Source organism: Polypterus senegalus, chromosome 16 (assembly GCF_016835505.1).
Source record: "Polypterus senegalus isolate Bchr_013 chromosome 16, ASM1683550v1, whole genome shotgun sequence".
NCBI lineage: Eukaryota > Metazoa > Chordata > Cladistia > Polypteriformes > Polypteridae > Polypterus > Polypterus senegalus.
This window is the reverse complement of record NC_053169.1, coordinates 29,644,210-29,665,993: the sequence shown is the minus strand read 5'-3', so window position 1 is coordinate 29,665,993 and position 21,784 is coordinate 29,644,210. Positions and strand designations below refer to the sequence as shown.

General features: G+C 42.0%; 1 protein-coding gene across 1 annotated transcript in view; it reads left to right on the top strand.

The window, feature by feature from the left end:
• grem2b (gremlin 2, DAN family BMP antagonist b) overlaps window positions 1-21,002 on the top strand; it is a 73,638-nt gene extending 52,636 nt beyond the window's left edge. The window contains exon 2 of the mRNA XM_039738758.1: window positions 19,045-21,002. Within this exon, the coding sequence (XP_039594692.1) occupies window positions 19,046-19,546 (501 nt within the window). The 5' untranslated portion in view covers window position 19,045 and the 3' untranslated portion in view covers window positions 19,547-21,002. The remainder of the gene's footprint in view (window positions 1-19,044) is intronic.
• Window positions 21,003-21,784: the final 782 nt, after the last annotated feature.

The following is a 21,784-nucleotide window of genomic DNA, read 5'->3' as shown; positions in this document are numbered from 1 at the left end:
CAGATGCCCCCAGGTAGCCCCTATTCTAGTAAGCTGCACGACAAATTCCCCAGGTAGCCCCTATTCTAGTATGCTGCATGGCAGATGCCCCCAGGTAGCCCCTATTCTAGTATGCTGCAAGGCAGATGCCCCCAGGTAGCCCTATTCCAGTATGTTGCACGACAAATACCCCAAGTCGCTTCTATTCCAATGTCCTGCATGGTAGCTGCTATCAGGTAGCCCCTATTCTAGTAAGCTGCACGACAAATACCCCAGGTAGCCCCTATTCTAGTAAGCTGCATGGCAGATGCCCCCAGGTAGCCCCTGTTCCAATGTGCTGTATGCAGATGCCCCCAGGTAGCCCCTATTCTAGTATGCTGCATGGCAGATGCCCCCAGGTAGCCCCTATTCTAGTAAGTTGCATGGCAGATGCCCCCAGGTATCCCCTGTTCCAATGTGCTGTATGCAGGTGACCCCAGGTAGCCCCTATTCCAGTATGTTGCACGATAAATACCCCAAGTAGCTTCTATTCCAATGTGCTACATGACAGCTGGCCCCCAGGTAGCCCCCATTCTAGTGTGTTGCAAGGCAAATCCCCCACTTCGGGTAGCCCCTACTTCAGTATGCTGCACAGCAGAATCCCCCCACATAGCTCCTGTTCCAATGTGCTGCACACCAGATGCTCCTAGGTAGCCCTTGGTTCAATGTGCTGTATGGCAGATGCCCCCCCAGGTAGCCCCTATTCCAGTGTGCTGCCTGGCTGTCCCAAGTAGCGTTAGCCACAATGGTATACTGTGATCTTAGCTGTAGTTCCCCTACAGCTTAAAGATGAGACGTTACATTAATTGCGGGCTCTGACTTGGCCTGGTATAAGTGAATGCTGCCTGCTAATCACTGGCATCTAATCTGGGCTGGATTACTAAATGGCACCCAATGCTTCTAGGATGGGCACCATCTCCCTGCAGATCATAAAGTGAATGGAAGCCTAGATTTACAGCGTATAACTGAATCAGAAGAGTTGGCTGCATGCAGCATATTGTATGAGGATACAAGGTTTACACTTTTACCCAGGATCCTCCAGTAATGGACACAGTACCGCTACTCCTCTTGATTTTTTTCTTCTTTACTAAAAGGCTCAATTCAACCCCACAGGTCTTTGAAAGCTGATGGCCGTCAGATAGCCTCTAACATTTCAAGACACTCATTTAAAAGCATTCTAGTGCTGGCCTCGTGACCTTCAGGCAAAGGCGCAAATGTCTTCATTTCACTGCCATTGTGAACCTCAGGGACCAACGATTATTATCAATTGTGAATACAGCCAACACCACACAAGGCTTGTCAGCTGGTGAGCTGCCACATTTTAGCTGAAAAAAATGGAACTTCAGGCTTAAAAGCAAAACTATAGTCAAGACAAGAGCAGGTAAATATGTGCACTTAAAGATAAGCAGAGTAATGGATGTTGATTTTTTTTTTTACCCCCTACAGTATGGCGTCTTTCTAGTCCAAGTTGTTTTCTTTAGCATATTTTTTTTGTCTTCCAAAGGAAAAAGGTAAGACAGAACATAAATGGCATTTCATTCATGTTCTTCCAAAAAAAAGAAAAACCTCTGAGAGCAGAGGAGCCTCACAATTCTGGAATGCTGACAGCGTGTATTAGCATCAGTGCACTAATTTGTAAAAGCAATAGCCTGTGTTTACTTTCCAATCAGGAACATCTGCTGCAAAGATGTCCGTTCGATAGGCACAGTTGCCTCAGTTCCCTTTAATAATGATTTGAGTGCTGCTCCATTGTTCCCGCTAAACTTGACAAAGTGACAAATTAAAGATAATCTGCCTTTTCCTGTCCTCATAGGAAACGATTTCAAATGGTCTAAAGAGCGAAAGGGCAATCTGACCCTGCTGGCTATTCTTGTGGCCCCCCATGAGGGACAAAGAGAGGGGACCTGAGCACACGTGGGCTGCACGGATGTGGATGGGCACACACAAATTCATACATAAATGCTGGGGGGATGTTTTGTTTAAAACACATAAAAGCCTGCCGAGGTGAAACTCTTCCCACAGCTACTAGGGAGCCGATACAGTAATGGGATATTAAATCAGTTTGGCTACTTGGCTCATTAGGCACATCCGCAAAACCTCTGAAAAGAAATCTAGCATTCGTTTGTTTGTGTGTTTTAATAATAATAATAAAAAAAAATTCAATAAATCACTTCAAAAATATGAGCCACCAGGCTAGGGTCAACCTCTAGTTTTGATCTAAAACAAATCTGCCCGAGAGGAATAGAGTATCAGAATCTACACCAGAGTTGGTCCAAAATGTTAAAATATTTTTAACGGTATTCACTTTCACATTATGTCATCACAAAATGGTCATCCAGTGCTTCCAGTTTAACCTCAAGTGTTCCTTCAACCTTTCCAGCAGGCACTATTAATGGGAATTGAATGTGTAATGTAATGTAAAAAACCATCAACAACCTGCACAGGGTGGGCTCCTGCCTTGAACCCAAAGACTATCTTACCCACAGAAGTGGGAAAACGAATGACTGGATGGGTGAATTGAACTGAATTGAATAAAGCGAGGTTTCATGTCTGGGGACAACTTGCTAAAATCTTTCTAGTTGGCAGCGCTGAAAGCCTACGACCAAAGGGATTCTTTCTAAAAAGTCCCCTACCCCCCATTTCCTCCAGTTGGTGCCCTGTAAATGTTCAGGGTATAACCAAAAACACAAGCAAAACAATTATCTTGATAGCTGGCAAAATTTGTTCAATTTGTTACGGCAAAACTACAGAGATTGTTTCAATGCAGAGGTTTAAAGAATAATATTCAGTTAAATATTGTTGGAGAGCATGCACTGATAGCAAGTTTCCACACCCACCACACAATGAAACACTTGGATTGGCACCCGAGTGCCGCGGGTGGCACCACGGCACAACACTGGGACAATGGCTGGAGTGCCAATCCTGCCTCCAACCCACAAGTTTTCTCTGTAAGTTGGAGGACAAAGCAATTGCTTGTTAAGGGCCTTGCTCAAGGACCCAATGGAGTAGAGTCACTTCTGTAATTTACGGGATTCAAAACGGCAACCTTCTGATTACCAGCGCAGAGCGAAATAGAGTTAAATACAGTCGACCCTTGACATACGACCGACCTGACATACGAACAACTTAATTTACAACCAAAATTTTTGTTTTGATTTACGACAAACATCTTCTGTTACGACCCGAATGCGGTCACGTGTATCTGCTTGTGCGATTGTAAACAAACAGCCGAGAGCGTTCGTAAGCGTCAGTCGGAGCCCAGATACATGTGTTTGTGGACGTAATTTCAGTCAGTGCAGTAATTTATCAATATATATAATTCACTAAGACCATGGCAAGCAAGACGCATAATTGCTAAGGAAGGAAGAGAAGGTAACAAAGGTAAAGAAAGCGATTGTTAAGGGATGTTAGCTAGTGGGCTGGCGTGGCACATGATGATGTCATCAGGCTGAGTCAGCACCGGCTTGCTTTGGAGTGTATTATTACAGCAGTTCACAACACGACCAGCTTTGAACTGAGTGCTCGACTAATGTCATTATTAACTTGAGAAAAAGCGATCACAATCGAAACGAAGAAGGAAATTGTGCTGAAATATGAGAGTGGCGTTCGTGACCGATCTCGCTAATATGTACAGCATGTCGAAATCCACCATTTCGACAATTTTACAAAGAAAAGATTTGCATAAGGAGGCTCCTTCTAAACAATAACCACCTTCCGTTTCATTCTCCTCCTCCTCCCTTCCTGTAGCCCAAAGATGTCAAATTAAATGGTGAGTAAAATATGAAATTGTTGTTTCTGGTAGGCTACGCACTTTTTGGTTAGTACATTAGAAAAATTATTGGTGTTTTGGTAAATTATGCACATTATACAACCCTTGTTTATTATGAAAAGTTTAAGTAAGTGTTGCTGTGGGAGGTTTGGAGCGCATTATGGGAAAAATAGTCTTGACTTACAACCAACTTGAGTTACAACCAGCCCTCGCAAAAACGAATTGAGTTCGTAAGTCAAGGGTCCACTGTATTATGGTCTGTACATATTCAGATATGTCCGTGTCAATTACTGAATTTGTTTGGACGTTCAGTCGGAATGTGGATGCTGTGAAGCCTCATCATGTCTGTGCTGCTATCAGTGTCGTAGGTACTTTTACTATTTGGCCATGCGGACTACATAAATGTGCTTCACCTGTGAGTCTTTGTTACCTACAGCAAAAAGATTCACTCACCGAGGGGTTCATTTCGCCTTCTTTTGTGAGACAGCACACTTTTTGACTCAAATGTACAGTCTAGACTTCATCTTCTCACAGACATTGCTGCCAATTCTTTGAACCTCACCTTTACCCTGACTGAGTCGTTACAACTGTGAGTGACAGAGGCCACCTCCAGTCATTCTCATTTATATCACTGGTCCAGTGATGTACTTGAATGCCAAATGGTTTTACTGAATTTTTCTTTCCTTTGCAACAGGTTATGTTTATTTTTTTAACATATGCAATGGGGGTTTCATCATACACACAACATTCTATGAAACAGATGGAGGGTAAATGGATAAAAAATGAGAAAAGTGCGCGAAAATGTAGCGGAGTTCTTAACCATGAATTCTAACCGATCTTTTTGCCTAATCAAAAACAGAACCCTAAAGTGTAGTTAAAGTTCACACCAAAATAGTCCAAAAGAATCAAGAAAAGCATAATCACACATATCGTTATCCGAATCCCGGATGAACTGGAATGTCTGATCTTTTATGCCACTGCCACAATGATACCATGTGTCAAACATGAACATGCCAGTTCCATTCCAGTTAACATGGTGGTAACTGCACTACAAAATAGCTTTGCTTGTGAAAACCAAGATAGAATCGAAAAAAGATGTCAATTATTTTAAAACGAGCACAAATCAAAAAAGTAACATTGGGAATGAATTCAGCAACCCTCAAAACCCCCAAAACTTTCATTTTATATGCAAACGTCTTCCTAGAAAATGAAGTAACTAGTATGGATGACAAGACATTGAACATAAACCCAAGGTTACCGTGCAACTCTGACCCAAGTTATTAAATTGGCCTGGGCTCCCAATGTGAACAAGTGGACCAGGGCATCACAGTGGGTACTGCGGTCCCCTCATGGATCCAGGCTGCTCACGTGTGAAACCTTGTGGGTTCTCCCCAAGCCTGGGGGCGTTTCCATCAGCTCCTTCTGTTTTCATCCAACATTGCCAAAGACATGGAGGTTAAGCTGACTGGCAGTTCTAAACTGCCCAACGTGTTTATAAGTGCACCCTGAGATGGATTGCTGCCTTGTCCACGGGTATTTCTGACTTTCAGCCGATGCTGCCAGGATAACCTTGGCCTCCCTTGATCCTGAATTGGACTAAACAGATTTGAGAATGAGATGTTATGGTTTTACTGTATCTTATTGGGATGGTGTTCATTATAGAAAAGACTTTATAGAAAATAAATTGTTTTAGTTTATGCCCTGACTGCTAAAAAGAAGGAAGATATCCAAGGCAAGAATGCTGTTGAATTAAAGCTGAATGTCATCGGACCAATATTTACCACAATCGGCCTGCTGACACCGTAGTGTGGAATGCCATGTTTTCTCCCCACTTTCTGACACATTTTGCTGGATAATAAGCACAGGCTCCCCTCTCCTCTTTGTTATTTCCCTGTAGTTCCATTCACAAGATGCCATCTGATTTGAGTCAGACAGAAATTATTTATTCCTGCTCTGAGCTAAATTTTGTTTCAGGAATTTGTGACAATTAGAAGAGCTTTGGACATCACATAATCTCTCTGTATGGCTATTTTTATAAGTTACTATACCCAGATATAGGTTATGGCTATGTTTTGGTTTCCCGACACCTTTTCATGATCCCTGTGATTGCTGGGGACATGTCCTGTAAGTCACATCATGTGACATCACCAGCGTGATGTTTTGAAAGCCAAATGAGTCACATGTTAATTGGTGTCTCTAGGACAAGATAGATTGACCCTTGGAGTCCCAATGTTTTGTTTTTTTTTTCTTGTATGCTACAGTTTGCACACTGGTGCCATCTGCTGGCTCTGAGCAAGTGAAACGTCCGTACAGGCTGAAGACACACTAGCTGACAAAATGACCAGGGGCCTCATATATAAATGGTGCGTACGCACAAAAATGTTACGTACGAACATTTCCACGCTCACACCGCGATGTATAAAACCTAAACTTGGCGTAAAGCCACACACATTTCCACGGTACCTCATACCTTGGCGTACGCAAGTTCTGCGCTCGGTTTTGCAGACTGGCGGCACCCAGCGTTAAAGCAGTGCTACTGTTCCAGTGTGGTTTCCCTTTCTTTTTTAGATCCACATCCCTGACGCGGCTTTATAAATGCACTGAAATTTCGCATATTGTTTATTAGTGTAATGCATCTGATTGTAATTAACCTGTAACAATAGAATGGTCAAAGTATTCTAAATACAACAGCTGCTTTAGTGTTGTTACTCTCACTGCATCTTCTTCTTTCAGCTGCTCCCGTTAGGGGTTGTCACAGCGGATCATCTCTTTCCATATTACTCTCATTGCACCACTCGGAGTATTTATATCACTGTATCTGAGTGAGGACAGCAGCTGATCAGAAGAGAATTATCGTTATACAGCATCAAGCACATGCTGCCTCAGCCATGCTGTCTATTGAACTGCTCTCATACAGCAAACGCTTCAGAGCCTTTCCTCGCGGTTCAGAAACTTTCATCCCAAGAACTATAAACACACTCAATCAGTCCATCAAGTGCTCCTTGTAGAACAGTTTGTACTTATAAGTACAATTGCCTCACTGTAAACTTGCAATACCGTTATAATATTTCACAACCTGAGCCACTTTATAAAGCGCGTATTTACATATGATGACAAAATCATTTTTAAGATGAAATGCAGCAAAATAAAACTTTAACTTAATTCAAATAATATATATTGTTAATAAACAAACAAACAAACAAACAAACATGTGAGGACACGGTGTTGCAGCGCTAACAAGGAGCCGGTGCTCCGTTCATGGATTGTTCCTGCCTTACGCTGTATTCTGGCTGGGACTGGTGCAACACTGGAAGGATAGATGGATAGAATAATTTAACACGTACTACAAAGATATTTCAACGTAACGTGCTTTAACTCCTATCATCAAATGATATCAAGTATGCATCTCAGTATTTTAATTATTCGGAGAGCTGTAATATCACGAATGTAATGCATTCTGTGTCCTGTCGGAGGAAGAGAAAGCCAGTTTAAGAAGCACATAGTGATTCACACACATAGAGCACATAGAAGATCAAATACAAAACAAAGCATTTAACGTGCTACTTTAATTGCAATTAATGGGATTTGACAAACTAGTAAATTAAACGATTTTAAGATGAAGTTTATGATGTTCTACTTTAATGAAAATAAACTACGTGATTAAAGTGGAAATTTAGAGATTAAAGTTGACATGTCATGCTTTTCACGCTGACTGGGATTTATGTAACGGAAAAACGTGGAAGTTGGCATGCGCACAGATTTATGCATCTGGATTTTTTGTGCATAAGCACATTTCTGCCATGTTATAGTGTGAATTCTACGCATGGCATTATGCATGAGGCCCCAGAACTTAACATTACTCACCAGGGCATTTGCACATGTTGCTTCTGTCTATTGTATTATAAAAAATAGTATTGTGTGCTTTTGCATAGGGTGTTGGGTGAGGCTTAATTGAGAGGGGAAGTGCAGCTCCACATAAAGGTGAAGCAAACGGTGTTTAGTTAACTCCTGCTTTGTCAGCCTTTCCTCAAAATGTAGGCACTACGAACAGTCCACCTTGAACTAAGAGGACAGTAAGACAGCGTTCATGGTTACAACCCAGCCAGAAATTACCACAATCAGACCCAAAATGAGCAAATTCTTGACTCACCAGAGCAGAGACTTTACTAAAGGGGCCGTGTGAATGACAAATGAGACAGCAAACAAGAACGAAAGGGTCACTGCTTAAAAAAACATAAACCTTTGCTTTCTTTCTTTAACTTATTCTACAAATGTACCTGGGCAACACCAGACAGATTGGCTAGTAATAATAATATAGGTTTATTTTCATCTGGACCCTTTTGTGAGAAATTTTGGGGTCCAGGAGGGGTCCGCGGTGTTGCCAAAACCCTTATAGAGTGATGTTTCTTTTTTTGAATCCTTTTCATAGTGAGATTTCAGATTGAGAAATACACACGCAAAACAAAATTTTGCAAAGACTTTATAAAAATGTACGTATGTAAGGGACACTTTCACTAATTGCTGCCAATTATTTTGTGACGTCATATTTTACATCATGTATGGAGTGAGGCTTGGGCTGCCAGACAAACACAGTGATGGCGTGCTGAGTAAGGAATAGGAATTTCAATTTACTGTGCACACGTGACAATAAGTCTGAACGAACTGTTGACATTTTTTATCAAAGCATAGCTTCATATTGTTTTAAACAAGCCAACAATACTGTTCAGCTGCATTTTGCTCACCAACACTCAGTGTTACGAGCTGTTTGGGGCATGTTGTTTGCACTCACGCCACTTTATGCCCACCTGGGAGTCCACCAAACACAGCTGTTAGTGGATTAGGAGGTATTGTGACAGCAAGGCTGTCTGGAAGGCATTTAAACATTTTTGTCCAGAATGATGTTAATTTGGTACGCGCCCAAAACATATGGCCTAATGAGGCTGGAGCTCGATTGCAACATTTGCAGGTTGGATCTTGCCCTGGAAACATTTTGGACAATTTTAAACAAGATAGATATGCTGAATAAGTTGAATAACTGTGTGCTTTGTGCATATGGAGCTCGAGTGAATTCTGTGCATGGCTGCCTTCCCGTCTGTTTCTGTAATGTTGGGTAAGAGACCCTATTCCTACTGTACTCTGGGATCTTTAAAAGGAAAAGACTTTAAAATGGTTTTATACATCACAGAAACGCTGTACGATTCCTGAAGACTGGTCAATATCTCTTCTCTAATAGAAGTAGGTGGTAGGTGAGGAAAATTGGGCAGATTGTGTTTAGCAAAGTTTCTGATTTGGAGATAGTGGAAAAATTATGTTGATGGAAAGTTAAATTTGGAATGTAATTGTTTGTAGGAGGCAAAGATGTTATCTATGTACATATCTAAGTGATTTAACCCCTTATGTTTTCCAAACATTAAAAATTGCATTTGGGGTGAAAAAAGGTGGTTATCATACAGAGGTGCCATAGCAGAGCACATCACGGGCAAGTCTCCCTGCCATTGAAGACATCTACCTCTATAGGTGCTTGCGTAAGACAAGCAGCATCATAAAGGACCACAGCCATCCAGCACACCAGCTGTTCTCCTTGTTACCGTCTGGCAGACGATACAGAAGTCTGGCTGCTCGGACTACAAGACTTAAGAACAGTTTTTACCACCATGCCATTCGACTCCTCAACAGTGTAAAGAAAGACAACACAGAGCGCATAAAGTTTTGGGGTTGTGAGCCCCGTATACTGTCAAAATGAAATAAAGGTCTTTGCCGTTTCACACAAACAAAAATCATGAATCAAATACAAGACAAAAATGGAGGGTTGGAGTGACAGTTTTAAAGGGAGGGACCGGAAATCAGGCGTGATGGCTGTTGGGTAGGCGTGGTGGTGCATGGGAACTTGACATCATCACTGGGGGACCAGAGGGAAGAAGGGAACCTGGAAGTGCTGTTCTGTTTTCACTCCGGGCTGGTTTATGGCGGCGTCGCTATGAGACAAGAGAGAGAAAAGTTAGTACACCGCTTTCGTCCCCCGGCCGGCTGTTCGGCGATGCGCGTCGGATCCGTCAACTGCTCCTGATGCGCTTGTGCGTGACAACAGCAACACCTGAACACTTCCATACGCTTACATTGCACGTACATTGCACTACTCACACACAAACTGTACCTGCATACACTCTGAATACTGACTGGAACATGCATCTGCACTTTATTGAATATGAATCTGTACTTATAAAACATTATCTGTGCAATAACTGTCATTTGTACTTGCTGCTCCTTCAACTCATATTGCTCTATAACTTCTTTTAAAATGTACACATTGGTTTTTCTGTTTGTTTTTTTTTTTTTTTAATTAATTTTAATGATTTTTTTTAGCTTTATTGGATCTAGGCTGAGTGACTTGTTTTTCTCGTCATACACATTTCATTGTACGTTGATCCTGTGTTAACCTATATTTGACAAATAAACCCTAGCCAAACCCAAAGATATCTTGAAGTGCTTCCTACATTGGTTCCATTTTCTGAGTGAATGATGCACAATTGGGTTGTTAGTAAAAATACATTAATTAAGCAATAGAAAGGAGGGCCATTTTTTTGTTTGCACCATACTCGGACACTCTTGTTCAGAAGATGGCAGAAGGAAATTGATTGGGGATTGAGTTTTTGAGTGAGTAAAAGTAATGAGTAACTTCTACGATTTCTTGTTGATGGAAATTTATTCAACTTCACCTTGTGATGCGACTGTTCTAATTTTCGAAGTTGTGCCTAGTAGCAGTTTTAAATGACCTTTAAATCGACTTTATAACTTTACTCAAATACCTTGACTGGATCTGAAACACAGTGCAATGCCCTCCACAATCCAGCACTTCCAAAAACGGCCTCTGGGCCCCCCTACTGGAGATGCTTCCCATGGGCCATGACAGAGTGGGTATGAAAATGCCACAGACACAGCAACCAGGCACAGGTTTCTGAACTGCTAATCAATGCGCTACCACATTATCGTTGTTTGATTTTTTTTTTTTTGGTTAGTTTTTTTTAAATTGTAGCCCACGCAACCTGCAGAGTGAATTTATGGCTAGGACTTTAACTGGCAGCCTTGTGACTTACAGTGCAGTGTCTTAACCACTAGGCCATACTGTAATTCAGCAAGTAAAAGAAATAAAAATAAACAATTAAAGGAAGAGTTTATTTAGAGTAGTGTGAAATATAAGCCCTCGGGGTGCTCTGAAAAAAATCCTATAATTATATTACAATAAAATGTAATCTGCCATGCTGTCTTCACAAAGAGAAGCAGGAGAGGCTGCCTGGTGATTATGAAGGATGAGTGCTGTCAAGACAGGCCACCACAAATTACAAATCACAATCACTTTTACGCAAAGCCCTGGTTTTCCCCCAGCGGTAAATTGTCTATTATTGAGCAAGATCAGGCTATGGAGATTACCCAAATCCTTGCTCAGAAGGTGCGTGGAGTATGAGGTGTTGAAAAGCATCACCTCATGTTCTGCCAGGTGGGCTCTCACTGTTGTCAGTCCTTAAGAGAATTCAAGAGAGATATTAAAAAAACAAAATGAGCCATATGACCCATCCAGCGTCTGAAGGGCTAAGCCTGGCAAGATACAGTCATGCATAAGAAGCCAGCATACTAACTTCATATATGTGTCTTTGGGAGCCTGAATTAAGGTGGGGGGCACACATGGATATGGAGAGAACACACAAAGCTCACACACATGGGGGACAGGAGGTGAGAACTGGTGCTAAGCTCACATGTGACATTTGTTCATTTCTCATGTTCAGCAGCGGCTTCGTGCATACATACGAAATGTGGTGGACTCCTCAAGCCAGAGTATCTTCAGCCGGAGTTCACGTAGATTAAGTGACTCATTCAGGGTCACACATTGCGGTGCAAGCAAAAATGAAACCAACAGTCTTCACCACTACAACACTATTTAAGTCGGTGAGGATATCCCAGAATGCTCTACTTCAAATTTTTATAAAGACCGATGGGATGTGTGAACGTTACCCGGGCACAGACAGGCTAACATGTTGTTTTTCCACCACCACACATTTATTTACAATTACTACTTACAATATTTACAAGTGCACACAATGCCTTCTTCTTCGGGCCACCTCCACACTCTCTTCTGCTTCGTCCTGCTTCCACCCAACTCCAGCCTCGAATGAAGGGAGGTGGCCCATTTTATTATCACCCGGATGTGCTCCAGGTGGGTTCCAGCAATCACCCGCCGACACGCCCCTGTGTCCCTGCTCTTCTTCCCCCCCCCAGCACTTCCTGGTGTGGCGGAAGTGCCGAGTTCCAGGGCTCCAAAGACATCGTGGCGCCCCCTGGCGGCAACCATGGGCCCCTACAGGGTGGAGCTTCAAAGCTCCCTACCCATGGCCTCCAAAGCAACCATGGTGGCGGCGCCCATGTGATACCAGGTGGGCGCACGCCCTCTTCCAGTCCTTCATGGCATCCCGGCCGGGTCGTCGCCCCTGGCATCCCTAACAGATGTTACATTTTACCATTTTCAGAAAATGACTTTTTTCAGCTAGTAACAATAAATAGCAGGTAATGTGGTGTAGGCATCTCGACCCATTAGGCTGCGGGTTCAGTTCCCATCTCCTTCTCACTATTTGACCCTGAGAAAGTCATCCAATGTGATAAAAAATATGAAAAACATTCTAAATTTGCATGCTGTCCAGTATTCATTAAAATATACAACAGTAACACAAGTAGAGTTACTGTTCTGGACAGTGACTCAAGTAAATAGAAGACTAGCCCTTCAAAAAAATACTCTAGTAGATACGAGGGGGTACCCAAAAATAACCAGAATTGGAAAAAAAAAAAATTGTTTTAATAATATTTACTTACTGAAACTTTAGACTCCTTCAAAGTACTCTCCATGTGAACGATTGTACTTGTCCTAATGGTTTTCCCACTGGTGGAAATATTTTTGGAATTGCTGAAGAGGAATGTTGTCCAACGTCTGCAACGATTTTTCTTTGACTTCCTCCATGGTACAAAAATGCTTTCCTGTGAGTTCTTTTTTCCTATGCGAGAACAAGAGCAAGACCAGGCAAGTAAGGAAAAGTGGCACGAACTCTGAGATACACAAGTCAATTCAGAAATGTCTTCAATAGTCCAACGACGATCTTCATAAATTGTACTGCAAACTTTTTCAAGATTTCATCATTCCTAATTGTGGAAGGTCGGCCAGATCTTGGTTTAGTCTTGGTTGGTCTTCAAGTGACATTTCCCCTCGTTTGAAACGTGAAAACCACTCATAGACCTTAAAAGCTTCCTCTTTAAAAAGTTTCATCAGCGGTTTTCCCTCAGAGAAAACTAAATTTCATGCAGACTCGCTGTTCCTTATGATCACCCATCGCAAAAATTTTGCAGAACACATTTAATAAGCACCAAGAAAAACCAACATGGAATACCAAACAAACAATACAGAGCAATGCCACTTGGCATACTGGCACAGAATACTAAGTGTTGATTGTGTGTCAGGTAGAGATTATGGATATTTTTGGGTACCGTCTCATATTTTATAGTATTGGATACTAAATGCACTTAAATACAAGAAATCGAGGATCTTTTGGTTTTATATTTGATTAAAAGAAGTTCTTACATGTTTAAAGTAATTCAAGCTATCATCTTTTTGTGTGGGAGTCGTATTACAATCACTAAAGTAGAAGACAAGTAGCTCCACCTTGAAGCAGCGACATTCAGAGCAAGTGAACATCTTGAGTGATTTTATTCTCATTCGATAGGATCTGCACCAACAGAAGAGGCATACAGACTCCCCCACCTTAGCTAATCCGTTCCTGAAAACCCCATCATAAAAGTAAGCAACTTTAAGTAAGTAAGTAAGGATGATGGGTCGGCATACCAGCCATGCTAAGCACATCGCCACCATCACCACTTGTGTTCTGAGACACTAGAACTTAAAACATAAGGAATTTGTCCATTCTGTCCATTCTGTCCATCAAGCTAGTTTGTTTAGCCAATAGCCAAGTTGTCCCAATATGTCATCCAGACACTTCTTAAAGGTTGTCAATGTTTCTGCTTCATCTTCATGTAGATAGGTTGTTCCTACAACTCTTTTGAGTGAAGTAATGCTTCAGGCTTCAGTCAAAAACACATTTGTCTTAATTTCCACCCATGTCCTCGTGTACATGATCTATCATTTCTTTGAAAGAATTCTGCTGTATTTACTTTATTGATGCCTTTGAGGATTGTGAAGAACTGGATTAGGTCCCTAAGCTGCCTCCTCTGCTCGAGACTAAATGGATTTAATTCTCCAGGGATGTCAGAGTGCTAGGTGTCTTTACGTCCTGGTCGCTCTCCTCTGCACAGCTTCAAGTGCTGCTATGTCTTTTTGTAGTGTGGTGACCAGAACTGCACACAACACTCTAGATCTGGTCTCACTAGCGCATTATACACTCTGAGTATAATATCCTGTTCTGTCAGAACATTAGATGATTGAGATTTCCATGGACAGAATATCAAGGCACAGCTAGGTAGGGGAGGGGGTCCCGTTCAGTGGCCTTAGAATTGTGTCACTGCTTTTTGCAGATGGCATGGTCCTGTTGGCTTCTATTGGGTGTGAACTCCAGCATGCCAGCAGTGTGAAATGGCAGGGATGAAGTTCAAATCTGAGGACATGGAAAAAGGTGGACTGTCCACTCTGAGTTGGAAGGGTAGGAGTTTAAGTACGTTAGGGTCTTGTTCACAAGTGAGGGGAAAAGGGATGGCGAGATCAACAGATGGATGTGGGTGGCGAGCACAGTTATTCTGTCGCTATACCAATCTTTAGCGGGGAAGAAAGAGCCGAGTCAAAAGTTCTCGATTTCCCAGTCTACTTTGGAGGCCCAGTGTGTTCTGGGAGGATTAGATCTTCCAGAAAGCCTGGGAATGCCTTGGGGATCCCACAGTATGATTTAGCAAGTGTGACTGGGAAAAGGGACGTATAGGCCTCACGGCTAAGACCATTTCAGATAAGTGGTTGAATTGATGAGGATGCTGGATCCACAGGCAAAGCTCAGTCAAACATGGGAAAAGTTCGGGCCTGGGTGGGCTACTCTAGTTCACAAAATACTGGCCTACTTAAACTTACCCATTTCCAGAATTTTGTAAGGAAATGTGATAAATTGCTGAGACACTTTAGCCAGGATTGCTTGGTGCTGCTAATATTTACGTCCTCAAGGCATGGTGGTGTCGTATCTCCATGAGGGTCAGCGCCTTTTCCAATCTGTGTAATGCACTGACACCCGATATGCTTTTTTGTTTTGTTTGACATAAACGGAGACAGGACTGACGTGACAGTCAACACCAATTACTTTTTTTTTTTCTTGTTTAATTTGTTAAAAATGTATAATAATTGAGCAGTCAAGTCTGAAAGATGAATGGTGGAATGCAGGGTGTCATTTATTTCCCACAGATTTAAAAATGTGAAACTTTGATACCTTGTATGGTTAGGCCAGACCTGGTAAACTGGCTCAGTGTGACTTGAACTGGTGTCCCACCCTGCCCTGGCTCTCACGGACACTAATAGATGGACGGGGAGATCTAGCAGGTTAAATGTTTGCTTCTTCCGTTACCAGCACAGGACAGGGGAGGACAAGTATGCTACATGTGCTGCCATCCCTGCCTGGGTTAGTTCATGAATTGCATACATTGCTACTGGGAAAGGCTCCTTTACTCCATTACTCTACAAATAAGAAAAATATAAAGAAAATCAATGGGTTACTGTTTAATACAAATTGAATCCATCATTTCATTTCTGAATCCAGGTCTGGGTTGGCAGCACTATCAGCAGGTGATGGCAAACTGGTGCAATCGACCTATAGATGGATGGATAGATAGATCTGTGTCTGGGAGCTTGTTCATATTGGATGCAGTTCCAACAGATGAGAAGCCATCATCTGAGAGTCATCAGATTTAAACCATCCTGACCAGAAGAGGTGTGGCTTAAATGAGTGGGGGCGGGACTGGGGTGCCTTCTTGGGAAGATTCTCTGAGCTAGGGAAGAGAAAAGAGAGGATATGGTTGGCTTTGGCACCCTCTTCTTGTCCCGATGGGTTACTGCATACTTTATCAGTGCCTGGAAGGTGATCCTCAGATGTCTGTGTGTGACGATCGATCGATCAATAGATAGATGGATGGATAACCTCTGACCTGACTATAGGTAAAAGAGCAGTCACAGTGAGGCATTATGCAGATGTATTGCCATTGGTATAAAGAAGCCCCAGTGGCATTTCATGGCACACTTTTGACTAAGTTATATACTAACCTTACTTATTGTTATTGAATCACAGATAGGACGTGCAGCATTGTTCATAATGGCCATCAATTTTGTCTTCTTTCTCTCCTCCTGCACTACCTTCAGGCGGTCGAGAGTGTGCACCATGACTGAGGCAGCCTTCTTTATTAGCGTTGCTGTCTCAAAGATCCATCACCTCAGGTGCAAATCCTGGCCCAGTCGCCATCTGGGTGGAGTTTGCAGGTTCTCCCTGTGACTGCATGAGTCTTTCTCCCAAACACAAACAGGTTAATGCTGACTAAACTCTGTGAGTGTGGGTATGTGTGATGAGCAATGGCTGGTCCAGCATTGGGCCCCCAGCTTATGCGTGATACTACGTGGATAGAGGTCAGCTTCCAAGTTTGAATGGATGGAAATGAGGGGTGCTTTAACGACTTACAAAGCTTGACTCAATTTTATTTTTCAGAAATGAGGTGAATAGGAGTGGTGAGCTTGTTAGGTTCAATGGCCTGTTCTCATCAAAATTTTTCTAATGCTCTGTTCTCAAACCCAGTAATCCAATTGTTGTTCTTGGGGGCTCAAAGTCTACCCCAGGTAAGTGGATCACATGGGGTGAGGACAACAGCCCCAAACTGAGTATAGGCTTAGGGCTCAAAAAGCAGAGAAATTGTCCAGCTAGCAGCAGTGGGTGTGAGGTAAGGACAAACCCTGGAGAGGATGCCAGTCCACCACAGTCGCAGAATGTGTTTTGCTCCTTTGCCCTCAGGCCAGCAGCTGCAGTGCCCAAGTGAAATGAAGAAACCCAATCAGCAAAGAATGCATATTACAAAAAAAAACAAAAAAACCTTTAATCAGTAACATCACACCTATTTATACCATTTTGTATTAAAGTTCCTAAATGTACAGTGAAAGAGTAAAATAATTATTTAATCTATTGGTGTATTTTTCTGTCCAGTTAAACTTGCTTTTTCAGTTTTTGCTTTTTTCTCTTTCAAGTTCTACGCATTTTGATTTTCGATGATAAAAAGATAAAACGTAGGGTTTTTGATTTCAGCAACCGAAACCCTAAGTGTAATTGTTTGACACAAGCTTTGGCCTTTTCGCCTGTGGCTTCAGCGTTTAAATCCAGGTCAGGTCACCAGATTCGTTTTTCGTTATAAGAGCCTGGCCCTCTCGGTGCCATTTTGTCTGCTACCATCTGTAAGACGAATAGCATAATTCAAGCGGGCACGCTGAACAGGCGCCACAAAAGTCCCGAGAATGTGAAAAGTCATCTTGGAAAAAGCAGAGTGTTGCAGACGACGAGCTTCAAGGGGCCAAGGGCTCCTGCTTAAATGGATATCACAACATGGAAAAGGCCACACGAGCTCTCTGGCAAGTAAGGCAGCAGGTAACGTGATTAAGCCAATAATTCAAAAGGGTGCCTGTGCGCTTGCAAATATACGATTGATTACTATGCAGAGCAAATTATATATAATTGCATAATTATTGTTATTTTCTCCAACCGCCAGACCTCAGTGCTTTGGGGGATAATCATTCTTTCACGTCCTTGTTAATATAATTTTCTCTTTTTCTTTCTTTTCTTTTTATTTTCTTCCCCTGGCTATGGTTTCAAAGATGCACCTCATTATGCTGCGGTAATTTATGTAAATCCAAAACAAAGGCGCTCTTTCTTGCATGGGTCAGTTTACTCTGCTTAAGAGCTCACCAATTATATTATTACAAGAATATCAGAGCGGGTAAGGTAGAATTGGCATTTCTAACATGATACTGTGTGTTGCCCTGCTGCTCGGTGCGAGTGATGGAAAGGTGGGCCCTGCAGTGGACTGGCACAAGGTTGGTCCCGGTCTTGTGCCCAATGCCCAATGCTGCAGGGAACAGGTGCACAGTAGTCTACCATGACCATGATTAGGTTAGGTGAATTTGAAAATGGCTGGATACATATGCTACCTGCCAGTCTTTATTTTATGCAGAGACGTTAATGGCATGCAGCACCACAAGGCATTCTACAGAGCAACTAAGATCACGATGCAGAAACATGGAAGTTAGTCAAACTAACGGGATCATAATACTTTATGAATAGGTGGTCAAAACTGAATTTACAGTGAAACTTTACATTAGAAAGAAAAACACAAAAAACGTATGTTTCACAACCAGCAAAATTCACACCATCACCGCATATTTCATTGCATCCGCAACCTTATTCGCCATTTCCTAAGAATGAGAATAGAAGGTGCAGATAGAGAGCACTTATCTGCAAGAACGTCTCTGCTGATAAAATCCACTGCCCTGGGTACAAGGTCACTAGCAAATCTCCAAAAGGATCCTGGCTTGGATCGGCTTAAAGAGTTGGGCGCAGATGATGTTAACTCCAACTTAAATGAAACGGCATGGAGCAGAAGGTGGGCAGTGCGTGAGGCAGATGAGTACACGTGGAAGGAGCTGGTGGAGATCGGGACAGCTGCTGCAGCCAAGGCCTTGGAATAACCCTTAGGGGGGCAAGATTCCAAACAACTTAAAAACAAAAAAGAAAAATACTCTTTTTAGGGATTGTTGCATTCTGAAAACGTGAGAGCATATGCCAAATAAATGTTAGGGCAATTTTGAGAAGCTGTAAGCTTATCAGTAGTTACAAATTATGGCACCCCTCTCATTCACCCAACGTGGACTCTACCACACCATGACCATCATTAGGATGTCACAGCAATGCAGACACACTCCAGATATCCAATGTTCAAAAAAAATCGTAGAGGGAGTATGGGCGACAATGAGGGCAATTAGTGCCATTACAAGGCATACCCCACAACGGTGAAGCCACCAGTATGTGTGCAACTCAGACCATGTGGAATGCATATAAACGTAATTCACTGGTCTCTTCAGGTTCAGCAAAGTGATGATGCTGCATATCACTGAGGTTCTCAGTACCAGAAAGATTATAATAATAAAAAAATCATGTCAAATTATTAAGTTCTAAAAAAAAATAATTGTTCTTTTTGTCCCATAGGATGTACCAGAAGCTGCTATACTTGGTCTTGCTGGTGGGAAGCCTATCGTCATTGGGAGAAGCAAGAAAAAACCGTCCACAGGGTGCGATACCATCCCCATTCAAAGACCAAGAAAACACGTCAGACAAACGTCCTCGCAAGCAAGTTGTCCTGGCCTCAAGCCAGGAGGCCTTGGTGGTAACAGAAAGAAAATATCTGAAAAGCGACTGGTGCAAAACCCAACCTCTGCGGCAAACGGTCAACGAGGAAGGCTGCTTGAGCCGCACAATCATCAACCGCTTCTGCTACGGACAATGCAACTCCTTTTACATTCCGAGGCACATCAAAAAGGAACAGGAGTCCTTCCAGTCGTGCGCATTCTGCAAGCCACAGAAATTCACAACTCTCACGGTCGAGTTGGAATGTCCCGATTTGCAGCCCCCATTCCGACATCGGAAGATCCAAAGAGTGAAGCAATGTAGGTGCATATCGGTCAATGTGAGCGAGTCTGGAAAACAGTGAAAGGTGCGGGGGGCGGGGGCTGGGTTGTCGAGCCCTGAGACAGCCACAGAAATGCTGCTTGCTTGTCGTTCATTTTCTTTGTGCAGAAGGAATTACGAAAACAGTCGAGAATGGTCACGTGATCCTTCGTTTTTATTCTTCATTACCAAGAGTCCAAGTTTTTCCTTTTCTTCTACTTAATGACAACATTCCCTAACATATAGTAGCAGTAAAAAAAAACAAAAATCTGAATTATTAGAAACAGTGATGCTTAAGGATGAGGAGGAATCTCACTGTATCTAAGGTTTCAGCCACATGCAATGTCTAAATCTGTTATGGATATTTTTTTTATCCTGTTTTACTTATAAAGTGCTCTCTGCAATATACTGGTCTGTATGAATGTAGACAAAAAAACTTCAGTATATAAATATATATATTTCATTATTATTCATCTTACAAATGCATCTACCTTTGTGGACGACTACTTCAGCCGCGTGGCTATTCTTGTGGTCTCCAGATGTGACAGGCTGGCGGCCGTACAGTACATACATATATATGGGGGTGGGGGGGAGCGGATTAAGGAGAAAGAAAGAGACACTTTTTTCCTTTTCTTTTTTTTTTTTAAAAACTTCAAGCTTGTTTTGAAGACTGCTGCCTGAGAGGTGATACGAATATATGGTGCCATAACAGTTTGGAGACTTCTTAATGAGTCTGATCTAGATAAGAGAACATGAGCCGCCTGAACTGTTACAGGCAGCCTGGAGCTAAGCGGAGCAAAGCCGAGTGTCTGGGGAGCCTCGCACATCAATCTGTTTCAAGGACTGAGTTACAGTAGTCTGCAAAGAATAAAGAGTCGGACATTGTGCTATACTAAAAGTAGTCTATCAAAAATGATATATATGTTCACACTACATATATATAATATATATATATAACAGGGGCTATTTTTGGTTTGTACAGCTATGGATTATGTGCCTTGTTTTAACAGCAGAAATGTATTTCATGAAGTCACAAAATGGTTTTGAACCTTTCCAAAATATTCTTAGTATGCACTGCCGGTGATCAGCCGGGTCCAATATAAACCTGCAGTGCATACTGGCATTTTGAAAATGTTCTCATTCCGTTTGCTTCTTAACAGGCCTAATATTGGAAGCAGTATATTTTTTCTGAACTTTACCATACTTGCAGTATAAGGCTAAAGATAAAAAAAATAATAAAGTTGCAAGTATGAGGCTTTAAACAAGAGATGACAAAAGCTACAAAGCAAATATTTTCAATCATTCTAAGCAATAATGTAAACCTTGCAGAATAAAGCTAAATTAGCCAGAGGCCTATTGCTGGAAAAATATGGAAGAAATCTATTTTTTTTAATTTTTTGCCCATGTTGTATGTTTTTTGCTACTTATTGTATTCAGTGTTATTTGGCTATTCATTGATGCTAGAGCTGATATAATTAAAATATATATATTAAGGTTTATTTATTGAAAGTATTTAGCAGTAAATTCATGTTTCTTGAGTCTCATTTATGGCATGGAATGATGTGGACATTGTGACCCACAATTTTTATTCACAAACTTGTTTCCATCTAAATGGATGACCCCCACCCCCAAACTCTTTAACATCTACAACAATTCTTGCTTTTTATGACTTTTTAATAATAATAATATTAGTTTAAAAGTTTATCCAATTTGTGTTAGGAAAATAAACTGTTTGTACCTGCGCTCCACCCCTTCCTTCCTTCCCTTACCCACATCACCGTGTGCTTTATGAAGAAAGCAATGCAGCTATTGGCCTGAGGATAAAGGAAGATAACAACTGCTGCATCTGTGATAGACTGGCATCCTCTCCAGGCATTGTCCTTACCTCACACCCACAGCTTCTAGTGTCATAGAAAAACTTTCCTCCATCTTCAAAGAAGGCAGTCATGGAGCCCAGATGAGAATACACATTTCTTTATTTGCACAGAGCTATGCACAAATGCCTCAGTCCATTACACCCTAATTAGTTCTAATCACACCCTAACACATCACATCATCTGACTCTTAATATGCAGAACTTTATCACCTCCTCCTCCTCTAACGCCACCAGTAATTTCTGACTCCTGTCGGCTCTCCCATTATTCTGAAAACGGCTTTGCTACGAGAGTTGTTTTATGGATTGTCCTATTGATCTTAGCACAGTTTCACAGAAGGGTGTATGGGCTTTCCCAACTGTTTACTCCTGCTTTCTGGAGGGGTGTTTGTTACTTATTTACCTCAG